The sequence below is a fragment of the Sinocyclocheilus grahami genome, unplaced genomic scaffold (assembly GCF_001515645.1).
Source record: "Sinocyclocheilus grahami isolate Dianchi unplaced genomic scaffold, SAMN03320097.WGS_v1.1 scaffold183.1, whole genome shotgun sequence".
Classification (NCBI taxonomy): domain Eukaryota; kingdom Metazoa; phylum Chordata; class Actinopteri; order Cypriniformes; family Cyprinidae; genus Sinocyclocheilus; species Sinocyclocheilus grahami.
The window spans coordinates 1,186,084-1,199,299 of NW_015505362.1; the positions used below are offsets into that span (position 1 = coordinate 1,186,084).

The 13,216-nt window shown below is 35.7% G+C and overlaps 2 protein-coding genes across 5 annotated transcripts in view; one reads left to right on the forward strand and one right to left on the reverse strand.

Annotated features, from left to right (window-relative positions):
- LOC107594431 (TBC domain-containing protein kinase-like protein) overlaps window positions 1–6,281 on the reverse strand; it is a 53,240-nt gene extending 46,959 nt beyond the window's left edge. The window contains exons 1-5 of one of the 3 annotated variants that reach the window (XM_016284479.1): window positions 6,151–6,279; window positions 5,602–5,820; window positions 2,601–2,673; window positions 655–769; window positions 111–184 (exon numbers count right to left, since the gene is read on the reverse strand). In XM_016284479.1, coding sequence (XP_016139965.1) covers window positions 111–184; window positions 655–769; window positions 2,601–2,673; window positions 5,602–5,794 — 455 coding nt within the window. In that variant the 5' untranslated portion in view covers window positions 5,795–5,820; window positions 6,151–6,279. Of the gene's footprint in view, window positions 1–110; window positions 185–654; window positions 770–2,600; window positions 2,674–5,601; window positions 5,821–6,097 lie in introns of all 3 variants that reach the window. The other 2 variants (XM_016284480.1, XM_016284481.1) reach the window with 2 other exon arrangements.
- Window positions 6,282–6,317: 36 nt separating this feature from the next.
- The window catches only part of LOC107594432 (aminoacyl tRNA synthase complex-interacting multifunctional protein 1-like), a 13,992-nt gene continuing 7,093 nt past the window's right edge, over window positions 6,318–13,216 (forward strand). The window contains exons 1-3 of one of the 2 annotated variants that reach the window (XM_016284484.1): window positions 6,318–6,406; window positions 8,790–8,923; window positions 10,903–11,016. In XM_016284484.1, the coding sequence (XP_016139970.1) occupies window positions 6,405–6,406; window positions 8,790–8,923; window positions 10,903–11,016 (250 nt within the window). In that variant the 5' untranslated portion in view covers window positions 6,318–6,404. Of the gene's footprint in view, window positions 6,407–6,476; window positions 6,530–8,789; window positions 8,924–10,902; window positions 11,017–13,216 lie in introns of those variants that run through there. The other variant, XM_016284483.1, reaches the window with a different exon arrangement.

Below are 13,216 nucleotides of genomic sequence, written 5' to 3' on the forward strand. Positions count from 1 at the left end.
GCCGAGATGTTATCTGCACCCTTATATAGACTCCAAAGCACGCGAGTTTCATTTTGAGGAATATGTTAGGTCAGGAAACAAATGGAAAACATTATAGCTGAATGACGTACCCAATAGGAAAGTCAACATCTGCTCCGTGGTCGGTCATATGATACAGGCCGAATTTGGCCAGCTTCACTTTACCCTGTTGATTTGTAAAAGAACATTTTATTCCAACAGTGAGCTGAAAGCACGTCACAGTAAGACATCAATTCTGATATCATTCTGACAATTTTACTGTGCTTATTGTATTAAAACTCAACAAATGCTAACAGTGACATAGTTTGTCAAAATTTACTATAAAGCTTTTATATTGAAATATCATTAAATGTTTGAGCAAAAATATTTACAGGTTTAGATGAACCCCCCAAAAATTACAAGTTTAAATAAAATTAAATAAAAATAAAATTTGAGGAACTTGTCAACCCCCCCAAACTTACACGTTTAAATAAAATAAAATAAAAATACAATTTGAGGAACTTGTCAACCCCCCAAAAAATTACACGTTTAAATAAAATAAAATAAAATTAAACTAAATTTGAAACAACCCAACTCATTTTTTACATCATGCAGCTTATCTGTGAGTTCTCAATACACGTCTGTGTTTCTACACACCTTGTGGTCCAGGAGAACATTGCTGGGAGACAAGGCGCGATGCACCATGCCGTGATTATTCATGAACTCCAAGCCTTCCAGCACTTCATAGGCAACCTGTAGCACCTTCTCTGGACTAAGAGAGACAAGAACATCTTAAAATCTTGAAAAATGAAACTTGTTAAATAATATTACAACCATATATGTACCTATGCCTACCCATATATACCCATGTTAAACTATTTATCACATCTCCTGGAATAAAGACCTGATCATGGATGATCGATTACAGATTTTTGGGTAGAATTTGGTATTTTTTAACACTTCTAAAATTTAAGTAAAAGTGAAAAGACAAAATACGAACAGTTAAAAACAAACAAATAAATATATGTTTACATATATAAATATATATATGTATTCACAAACATATATATATAGAGATATTTATATAGGTTTTATGGGGTCAAATGAAAGGCATAATCCAATAGTACACATTAGAAAATAACATAAAAAATTTAAATAATTTAAGTGCCATTAATTCATAATAAAATGTCTGATTTAGACAGTAGATGGCAGAACAAGAGCAGCATTAACATGCAATCTACGCTGTTCAGTCACTGCTAATATCAGTTAGTTGTTGGGAATACATCATTGGTTTAGCTGGGAATTCTTCTCAGACAGCTACAGTATTTCTGTGTTTAACATGATACTGGATGAAAAAAAAGAGCTGACAGTAAAAGACACTGCATGCATTCGTCTGCTTTTAATTGAAGACACAGAGGGCAAACAGTCTGTACAAACACAGGCTGCTGGGTGAGTCTGACCTCAAAAACAAATACCTCATGTGTATAAAAGTTCATGTCACTTAATGAACAAAAGTGGGATGGTTTTTGGTGAGTGCTTTTTGTAGGTAGAAGTTTTAGAATCAATCAATGCTTTACTCTGGAACACAAATCTAGAATTTAAAAATAAGGATGATTCCATTTAATAAATGATTCTAACCTGGGTGTTGAATAAAGTGTTCCTCACGCACTTTTACTGGAAACTGATGTTTTCTTATCAGTCAAATATTATAAACAGTACATTCTGACTTTTCTGACTAAGTGTAGAAACTTCTGTAGAAAGGTCTGGATGTTGAAAAACATGTTTCTTTGGAAAAATCTGGATATGTAATTGGGGTGGTGAAAATATTGCTAGACATGACTGGTCTGATTGGAAATTGTGACTCAGTGCTTTATATATTGTCTAAAAAATGGAAGGTTCACTGGTTTCAATAAGTTGTGTTTGTCCTCCGTCTTGTATTCAAGCCATTTTTAGTAACATTCGCTCAGTAAAATACCATCTACGTCTACAGTCTTTGATTGTGAACTGCTGTCACACTGGCCCAATTTACAACCGCTATTAACATTTATCATTTTCTTACACTCTGATTCCAATTGGGTCAATATTAATACAACATATCGCCCTAATAATGCAGGCCAAAGATAACACACACAATGATCAAATGCTTGCAAAAAAGAAAAGCTTTCAAAAACTGGCCACATGAAGAATTTGACAACGGTGTCAATGGCTTCCACATGAGAAGATACAAACCACTAATGGATCTCAGGACAATAACAAAAAAAAAAGCACTGCCACAAATATTAAAGCAATGAGTCTGTTGACCTGATGATGTAGGACAGATTAAAAAGGATAAAAAATGAATTCAGAAGAGTATGAACTGTTCAAATACACCTTTCAGAAATACTGCGATAGTACCATAGGACAATGTTGTATGAAATGGTAATACCATGGTAAATCACTATTTTCATGTCATTTAAATGAACTGATGCTTTTATTTATTGGTGTTGCCTTAAATTGGCCAAAAATGGGCTATTTCCATTTCAAATAAATAATGTTTTTCATTAAAGAATCCCTCACTTGCAGCAAAGCCATGTAAGCAGACCATATGCATATGCACGTATTACCTGACTGGTTTCCCTTGCCTCAGAAGGTCCTTCAAGCTTTTTTCATAATGCTCAGCTACAATAACCAGACGTTCTGCAAAATGTCAAGAGGACAAATTAGAGTTCATGGGAATCTAACCCACAACCTTGGTGTTGCAAGCAAGTGTTCTCTACTGTTTGAGCTATAGGAACATTTAGCATCGCATGTAAATTTATCTGTGATTTATTTATTCTATATTTGATTTGCGCTGTTCTGCATGCAACTGAGAAACATCCAGAAATAAGTCACAGTATCTTCAAAAAACGCTATTGTTTTGCAACAGCAATCACTGCAAAATGTACAACATTCATAATATTCCCATTTGAATCACATAGTGAAGAAGCATTTAAAAAAATTGCCTTTAATAACCCAGTCATTCTCCTCAGAAATGATTATTCCCTCCAGCGAGATGATGGCCTGCATTCAAGGTCATTTCTCAAACATGAAAGAACGTTATAACTCGAATAAATCTGCATAAATGTCATAAGGCCTTCAAACACATGTGTTTGCATACACATGCATCGATCTCAGAGGGTTCGCGTGCATGATACAAAGCGCATTGTGCATGATAAATACTGAGCTAACAGTCATAAAGCAACTAAAGATAAAAAGAAAGATTCTCACAGGCAGAATCCGCACACCAATAATGTCATTAAACCACAAAGATAAAAATCACTAAGATAAAAGACAATAAAACCCTGAAGAGCACCAGAAAACAAAAACAGACTTGGTGAGGTATTTAAAAGAAAAGAAAAAAGCACACATTTCAACTTAATGGCTTTGCAAAAAAGTGCAATGACAAAATAAAGGTGACGTGCGCACTTCTTTTGATGTTAAAGTCTCCAGTACACAGTGTCCAACAGACAGCTATAACTATAAGACAACAAACTGATACATATTGTACAAAAAACTCAAGAGCTTTTGATCTGGCAAGCTCTAATATGATTGGATGACTTTATTCATATAGAACTTTAGATTGTTTCAAAGCAGCTTCACAGAACTAAACAGTGTCAAAGAAAATAACAGTGTCAATGTTAAATGTTCATCAGTTATGAAACAACTTCCATTTCAGCTATAAATGTCATTATCGATTCAAATCAAATTCAATAACAGTGTCAATGTTGCAGGGTTCATCAATTATGAAACTTTACAAAGGTATCGAAATTGTTCACAAGGTACAACATTGTGTACAAGCATTTCTGAAAAAAGCCTTACAATTTTCAAAAGATTTTGAAACATTTAGTGGCAAATTAACTAGATGAGACGCATTGTTTTTTGCGATATTCATAGGAAATAAACTTTATTTATTGTAATTTATCAATAGATGTTACTTTTTTTATCCTGTCGCCCTTAAAAGACATTTCATATTCAGTACCATTATCGATTTAACTGCACTGAGACCAGGGTGCGAACTATGGGGGAGCTTGGCTCCCCTTAATAAGACATGGGCTCCCCTGAAAACGTGATTTGTGAAATTTTGGGGGGTCTCAAAAAATATTGACAATGTGTTATTTATTCAAAAATTTCAGTTTTGTGTAATGTGATCATCGTAGATTATTATGTGTAAAATTGCAAAAATATCATTCATTCATGCATGACGGCGATTTAAACCTAATTCACTTCAATAAAGATAACTATACATGCTATTCTTGTCATGAGCACCAAGGTGTGGGGGTGCTGCGGTGCAAATTCCACTTATGTTTAGTACATGTTAGCTCAAAGATTTGTAGAAAAAATATAAACGTTGGACTCTGTAGTCGAGTCTGTGTTAAGGTAAGGCATGTTATTCGCAATTATGTGTTGTGGCTGGGTTGTTATAGGTCTGCGTGACTCTCGATGCCTTAGGTCTAACTGAACGGAGGAATTATGGTATTCTTCTGTAGCCTGACGACGAGTAACTTTAACCGTTTTTTATGTGAACTCAAAGACAGCCTGATGCTTTGTTTATAGACTATTTGTGGGTGGCTGTTTGTTGTTTCACCTATCAAATTGTGTCGATAAAGAATAATAGGGTAAATCCTGTATAGTGATTTATCCTATATAGTGCTTGCATAAAGCAAGTAGTGCATACACTTGTAGCTGTTATGTATCTTTGTAAGTCATTGTAAGCGCGTAAACCCCCCCATTATAAAAAAAAAAAAAAACAAGTGGGCTCCCCCAAAGTCCACGGGATTGTTCGAACACTGACTGAGACTATTGGATGAGGACAAAACTTGAATTGAATTTCAGCTGACAACACTGTTGTCTTCAATTAATAAAAGTGAAAAGTGATGTGACATGTGGTCAAGTATGGTGACCCATACTCGGAATTAGTGCTCTGCATTTAACCCATCCAAAGTGCACACACACAGCAGTGAACACACACACACCGTGAACACACACCCGGAGCAGTGGGCAGCCATTATTTTGCAGCGGCGCCCGGGGAGCAGTTGGGGGTTCGGTGCCTTGCTCAAGGGCACCTCAGTCGTGGTATTGAAGGTGGGAGAAAGCGCTGTACATTCACTCCCCCCACCTACAATCCCTCGAACTCGAACTCGAGACTCGAACCCGCAACCTTGGGTTACGAGTCCGACTCTCTAACCATTAGGCCATGACTTCCCCAGTTTGATTACCGAACCAAACTGAATCAACACTGAACTGACTCGAGTTGAATACCAACACTGCTGTCTTCAGTAGAGCTTGTTTCATAATGAACCAAATCTATTCAACTGAACCAACACTGACCTGACTGACACTATTGTCTTGCTACAGCTGCTTTACATTTGTCTCGTTTTTGAAGTTTGCTCAAAATCATTGAAATCACTGATTTTGATTCATTCTTCCCTGTTTAATACTGTGAAGCTGGAACAATCTGTATTGTATGAAGCGCTATGGAAATAAAAGCACCTCGAGCTGACTAGACTTTATCTTATTTGGGCATCTGATGATTTGCCAGTCATGTAGTGAGAAATGCATTACAAATAAGCGTGAAAGCCATCATACCATGCTTCCCTCTGGAGATGTCCACATATTGGCACAGTCTGGGATGGGTGATGGTCTTGAGGATCTGAAAGCGTCCCAGGATCTTGATGGAGTTGGGGGTGAGAGGAAGCCCATTGCTGCCACACACATCATGAGGAAGAGGAGAGGCGAAGAAGGTGGAGGCCCCCAGCTCCGCATCTCTGAGGGGCTGCATGACTCGCCTGATGCTCAACAAACACTCTGACATGGGGAATATACAGCATACAGAATATAGTATCATTTTAAATTGTTATCAATTATTTCTGTAATGTATAGGCTACTATACATTAAATATAGCATAAACATTTTTTTTGTGGTAAATTTTCATTAGGAGTGTCATGTATGTTAATATTATATATACAGTATGATCACCTAGATTAATCATAACACTAAAACATGTATATTTTATCTTACAGCATAACTCTGACAGTGTAACAAACTGAACCGATAATATTTCATTGAAATATACTGTACACACATGGATTTCTGCCGTTCGTGCTTTACAAACGCAAAATAAAATCAGCGGTATACCCCTTTGTCTTAAATGGAAGACTGCTCCATTTGATTCACGTGTCCATTGATGATATTACTGATATATATGTTATTTTGAGAGATCAGTTTAGTCTTCCGGCGACTGTAAACAGCGGAGGCGCGCGATGACGTGTTTATCCTGCGCCAGCGAACAGCTGAACGCCGCGTGACCGTGGCGTCATCACCCTGCGACGCCGGTGAGAGGCGAGTGTAGCGTGTGGCTTTGTATTAGAGAAACGTACGGTTGCAGTTTTATGTGAGTAGTAGAGCTCGCGTTGACGTTTTGATGAATGAGTATCGTCTGTTTGCCTATGCAATGTGTTAGGAATGTAGTTAAAGTCGAGCTGTAAAAGTACAGATGTGTTATGAAGATTGACAGGTGAAGTGACAGTCAGCACTGTATCTATATAAAGTTAATAATGTAATCATGAGTCATGATGATCCTCCTGTAGGAATATCACTAATCACTACTGAAAAAAATATCGTATTATGGCATATTATGGTCAAATTTCCATCTTTGCGTAGACATCTGCTTTAAAAAGTTCATTTATTTGATAATTTATGAGAAAAAAAACACATCAGTGATTATTATTATATTGTTATTTCCCTCTTAATGGTTATCTAAACATGTATCTAAAATGTACTTTGAAATGAGTCATTCTTTAATAGATTGCTGCCTGTGTTTCTTTTACTTGCACTTATGTGCAGTATGTGGTCTGTCAAACAGGTTCATTCATTTGTCCTGAACAAGTCAACAGATATAAAAATGCCACCATGCATGTCTTATTCTTATCAAATTGCATAATTAGACTGTGTCTGCTTAGGCCACCTATATATGAAAAAAGCCGCCGCCTTGTTTCATTTGTTTAACATAAATGAGCCCATTCATGTAAAACATAACCTTTACAAATCATAAACTAGTGTAGTCACTTAACGCATGATGGTGTTGTAAACGATAATGTGTTATTGTCATGCATTAATTAAAACACAATCCTATTCCATTTTGTGTCCCAAAATAGTCTAGATCAGGGGTGCCCAAACTCGGTCCTGGAGGGCCGGTGTCCTGCAGAGTTTAGCTCCAACTTGCCTCAACACACCTGCCTTCAAGTTTCTAGTATGCCTAGTAAGAGCTTGATTATCTGGTTCAGGTGTGTTTAATTGGGGTTGGAGCTAAACTCTTCTGGACACCGGCCCTCCAGGACCGAGTTTGGACACCATAGGACATGTCATGTGCTTTTCCTTTGGGTCAGTATGCAGTTATTTGTGGACGGTTACAGTTACATAAATGCATACATCCCTGTGAGATGCAAGTATTTAAGATCATTTAGAATTTCTTCAAGATGAATCGAAGAGAATGAAGCCTTTAATGTGATTTGACTGACGCTGGTGGCCAATGGAAGCACTGACTAATGTGCGTCATTATCTCCTCACCATTCAGACTTGCATGACAGTGACAGCTGCTCCTGCAAGCGTTACATTCACTGGTGTCAGTTGGCCTTAAATGTGAACGTTGCATTTCATACATTTTATATCCGTTGCATGACTAACATTCATGTTTATAGGCTGTAATATGATGCTGATGACCACCACTGAAGGGCATTATGGGAAAATGGTGACAACTGAGCTTTTTGGGAATTTTTTTATTTTTTTATTTTTTTTTTTTGGAAGTGTTTGGGCTCCGGGACTCGTTTTCAGGGGTTATGCAAATGAAAACAGTCCTGTCATGGTGCTCATAAATTCTTCCACCACAGGCCCATTTAAAGCAGTTCAAGAACTTCAAAAACAAGAGACTTTGATCCACGATATTATCAACTCCAGCTTTTTTGTGTTTCTAATTTCCTCATCTGAACTCTTTGTTTTCATCCCGAGCCAGCTGTTGTTTTCCAGCACCACCCTGCACTATGTGTTATGATGTATTCTTCTCTTTTCCTACGCCTTGTAAAAATTCCCTTAGTCCTTTTGCAGTGAATGAGCCCAAGCCAAATGTGTAACGTGTTCATGTTCCTTCACCAGCTGTCTTTCGACTGAATGGGAATCGTTGTTTGATCCGTCACGGAGCCAAAAAGGATTCCTCAATCAAAACACAGAGCCGAGAGGACAGTGATACAATTACGCAGTATTTGTCTCATTGTGGACATGAGAACACACACATTTAGATGCCATATGGTTTGACTCCATCCGCTTCCTTGTTCAGGAATATTGCAGTTGACCTGGACGTGGCGAGGTGATTCAAACGGTACTGAAGTGCGAACCCAAAGCAGGTTTTGCTGGGATTACGATGGAGAATGTACGCTTTGATGAGGTTTTCGCATGTTGTTTGGCATCTAGCCGATCTATTGTTGAGCATCTGGCTGGTGTCAGATGTTTCATTATAATTCTCCTTCATGGAAGGGGATAAGGACAGAAACTTGGCCACGTATCGGTATAAATTACAAATTAAAGCACCGTGTAAAGTTTGCCAAATCACCTCATGTTTACGTGCGCCAAAGATCTGAAAAGATCTCATTTAAAGAGGTCATGCTCTCAAGTGCTGCATGTTCCCAAACACGGATAGGATGTCTCTGTGGATTCTCTTTTTGTGAACATGTTGACTAAGAGTTCCTACAGTGTTTGATCTTTTCCTTTGGCTTGTTTTTCAGGTTCCTGGTACGATCCCTGTTCAAGATGTCAGGCCACACACCCTCACTCATGAGACTGGAACAGAAGGCCGCCGAGGCTGACCAGATCATCGAATACCTCAAGCAGCAGGTCCAGCTGCTGAAGGAGAAAGCCAGTAAGTGGCGTGCATGTGTGCTGATCATGGGTCAATGACCAGTGAGGATGAAAAGTAGAGGAATCTTTTAATAATTTACTAATATTTGCATTCGCTTAGAAAGGTAATATTTGCATTCATAGAGGTTTCAAACATTTATACTAGTGCTGTCAAACGATTAATCGCGATTAATTGCATCCAAAATAAAAGTTTTTGTTTACAAGATATATGTATGTGTACTGTTTATTTATTATGTATATATAAATACACACACATACAGTATATATTTTCAAAATATTTACATGTTTATACATTTATATATTTGTTATTACATTTTATATTATATATAAATATATTTAATAGTGCTGTTAAGCGATTAATCGCATCCAAAATAAAAGTTTTTGTTTGCATAATATATGTGTGTGTTCTGTGTATATTTATTATGAAACCTCAAGCAGCAGGTCCAGCTGCTGAAGGAGAAAGCCAGTAAGTGGCGTGCATGTGTGCTGATCATGGGTCAATGACCAGTGAGGATGAAAAGTAGAGGAATCTTTTAATAATTTACTTCAGAATGCAAATGCTTAGAAAGGTAATATTTGCATTCATAGAGGTTTCAAACATTTATACTAGTGCTGTCAAACGATTAATCGCGATTAATTGCATCCAAAATAAAAGTTTTTGTTTGCATAATATATGTGTGTGTTCTGTGTATATTTATTATGAATACATAAATACACACACATACAGTATATATTTTCAAAATATTTACATGTTTATACATTTATATATTTGTTATTACATTTTATATTATATATAAATATATTTAATAGTGCTGTTAAGCGATTAATCGCATCCAAAATAAAAGTTTTTGTTTGCATAATATATGTGTGTGTTCTGTGTATATTTATTATGAATACATAAATACACACACATACAGTATATATTTTGAAAATATGTACATGTATATACATGTCTATATTTATATTCATATAATTTATATTTTAAAAATACACAGCACACACACATACAGTATATTGTGCTAACAAAAACTTTTATTTTGGATGCGTTTAATCCCGATTAATCGTTTGACAGCACTAATATTTAATATATAAACAACATATTTTTCTTAAATATATACATGCATGTGTTTGTATTTATATATACATAATAAATATACACAGTACACACTCATATATTATGTAAACAAAAACTTTCATTTTGGATGCGATTAATCATTTGACAGCACTAATTTATACCAATATTAATTTAATAAGGGGGAAAAAATATAATGCATGTATTATTTATAGATATTTAAAATTTTATATTTTAGTTTTACACTGCCTTTCAAAAGTTTGGGGTCAGTATTTTTTCATTTATTTTTATTTTTTGAAAGACATAAATGCTTTTATGCAGCAAGCATGCACTAAATTTATCAAAAGTAACCATTAAGAGATTTAAAATGTTCCAAAAGATTTCTATTTTAAAGAAATGCTGTTGTTTGGAACCTTATATTCATCAAAGAATCATGGGAAAAGTATCACAGTTTCCAAAAAATATATACCGTTTTCAACATTTAATAATTTTAAGGAATGTTTCTTGAGCAGCAAATCAGTATATTAGAATGATTTCTGAAGGATCATGTGACACTGAAGCCTGGAGTAATGATGCTGAAAATTCAGCTTTACATCTCCGGAATAAATTAAATTTTTACATATTCAAATAGAAAACAGTTATTTTAAATTGTAGTAATATTTCAAAATAATATTGTTTTACAACATTTTTGATCAAATAAATGCAGCCTTGGCAAGCGTAAGAGACTTCTTTCAAAAACATAAAAAAAATCTTATGGCCACTAAACTTTTCAACAGTGGTGTATATTTTATCATTGTAATGAAATATAAAAAATAAAATAGCAAATGATTAGCAGTAGACAGCTGAGTTGAGAAGTTCTGAATTAATGTGTGTTTGTCTTGTTCTAATGAATGTAATGTTTGGTGTAGTTGTGCAGGCCACAGGGAAAGAGGAAAAGAAACTGATGCTGGAGAATGCCACGCTCAAGAAGAACATTGAGGAACTGAAGAAACAACTTCTGGAAATGGAAAAGAGCAGAGGAGGTACAATATCACAACATACTGTATTCTCACTGATGTTTTTGAAATAATGAAATACTAAGATGCTACTTTATTTATTTATTTATTATTTTATTTAGTCATTTATTAGATGCTTTTATCCAAAGCGACTTACAAATGAGGACAACAGAAGCAATTAATTGTAGTATTAAAACAGATCCAAAACTAAAAGCTAAAACTTTATAAATACTACCTATACACATTTTAAAAATAAAGAGATTAAATAAAAATGACAAATGCATACAACAAAATTTCAAAACTTAACATTCAAATGAAAAACAAAAACAATTCAAAATATTAAAGAACAAAAGGTATAAGAGTACAATAATGATTCTAACATAACACTAAGCCAAACACCAAAAAAAAAAAACTACATGTGTATGTACAACCATACACACATACATATATACTGTATATGTCCATACACATTTATAAATTCAATATATATATTATTTTATTTCCATTTAGTTTGTTGAAGTATTAAAATAAGTCAAATTAAATAAAACTAAAAACTTAATAAAAGATATATACAGACATAATAAATTCCGACATAATATAACTAAAATTAAAATAAATAACTAATGCAAATCAAATGACAGTAGTTTATCAGTAATCCTAAAACAAAACACACATGCTAAAAAACAACAACTTACTTACACATAGTAAGAAATGGTTATAAAAACTGAAACAGAAGTGAAACAAGTATTAGGAAAGAGGAGAAATAAAAAGCGATACTTATCCTTTGCCGGTGTCTCTGCCCGGTGGAGTCACACGGTAGAGTCGATGGTCTTTGTCACGTGACGGCTGCCGCGGTAAACTAAACTTTTTTTATACCCGTCTAACAAAATACAAAATTAATTCAGCTGGACACACTTTCCTTATTTTCTCCGCAACAAATGGCCAAGCAAGTGCAGACACTGACAAGATACGCGATACAAAACGAGACCAAACGCGATATCAGCACGTCTCCACACAGTAAACAAAACAAGCGTTTCCTAGCAAGGACAACTGCACTAAACACTAATGAGACAAGTAAATACACTTACGAGCTGCTTTTAACTTCCGCTGATGAAGACGGCTTCTCTCAAAGACTATTTCTTTACACTGTTTTCTGCTGGCGCTTGAACACACTTTCCTTATTTTCTCCACAACAAATGGCCAAGCAAGCGCAGACACTGACAAGATACGCGATACAGAACGAGGCCAAACGCGATATCAGCACGTCTCCACACAGATACTTGAAAACATACTGTAACTTCGATTTCAAAACTTCTACAGTCCAAAATTAAGCACATCAACACATGATCGCCAACATTTAAATATTGCTGCTGGGTGGTCAGAAGTGCCTTTAGATGAATACAAATAAATCTTCACATTGTGTTGAGCATTTAGCATTAGGGATGTGCAACAGTGATCGAGTACTCGAGTACTCGACCGTGACAGCGATGATCGATCATGTAAACGATGATCGACATTTTTTTTTTTTCCCCTGATTGGTTATAGCAGCACTTTGGGTGGCGCCCTGAGCTCTGATTGGTTAGCTTGCCACAGGATGCATCAAAAGACGTGAGAAGAGAGAGAATGGCCTCAAAGTCACGTAGTGATGTCTGGCTTCACTTTGAGAAGACCGTTGAAAATACAGTTCAGTGCAAGCTGTGCAGCACTATGCTGTCACACAAATCTACAACAAGTACAATGCGCTATCATCTAACATTTGTACATAAAATGTCTGGCGATAACAGAGCGGCAACTCAGATGAGCATTGCATCATTTGCCGTAAGAGCAAAATGCAACGCAGGCAGAACCGAGAAGATGACACAGCTAATCGCTGAAATGGTGGTGAAAGATTTGCTGCCCATTAGTTTCATCGACGGAGAAGGATTTAAAGATTTCATGCATTATGTTGAGCCCGAGTATGACATTCCGGATTTATGGAAAATAAAACTTAATAAACTTAACTTAAAACTTGTAACTTAAAACTTAACTTAATAACTTAAAAATAAAACTTAATTACAACTATTACACTTAATAACGTAGATGAAAATATAGCACAAATCTGCCATACATTTATAATGAGAACTTTACTATAGAAATCTATAGTAAATTCTGTCCTTGCCCATCTTTCAGCGCGCTGTCATGAAAACCCATCACGGCGGGAGCTCGCGCTCTCTCTCTCTCTCTCTCT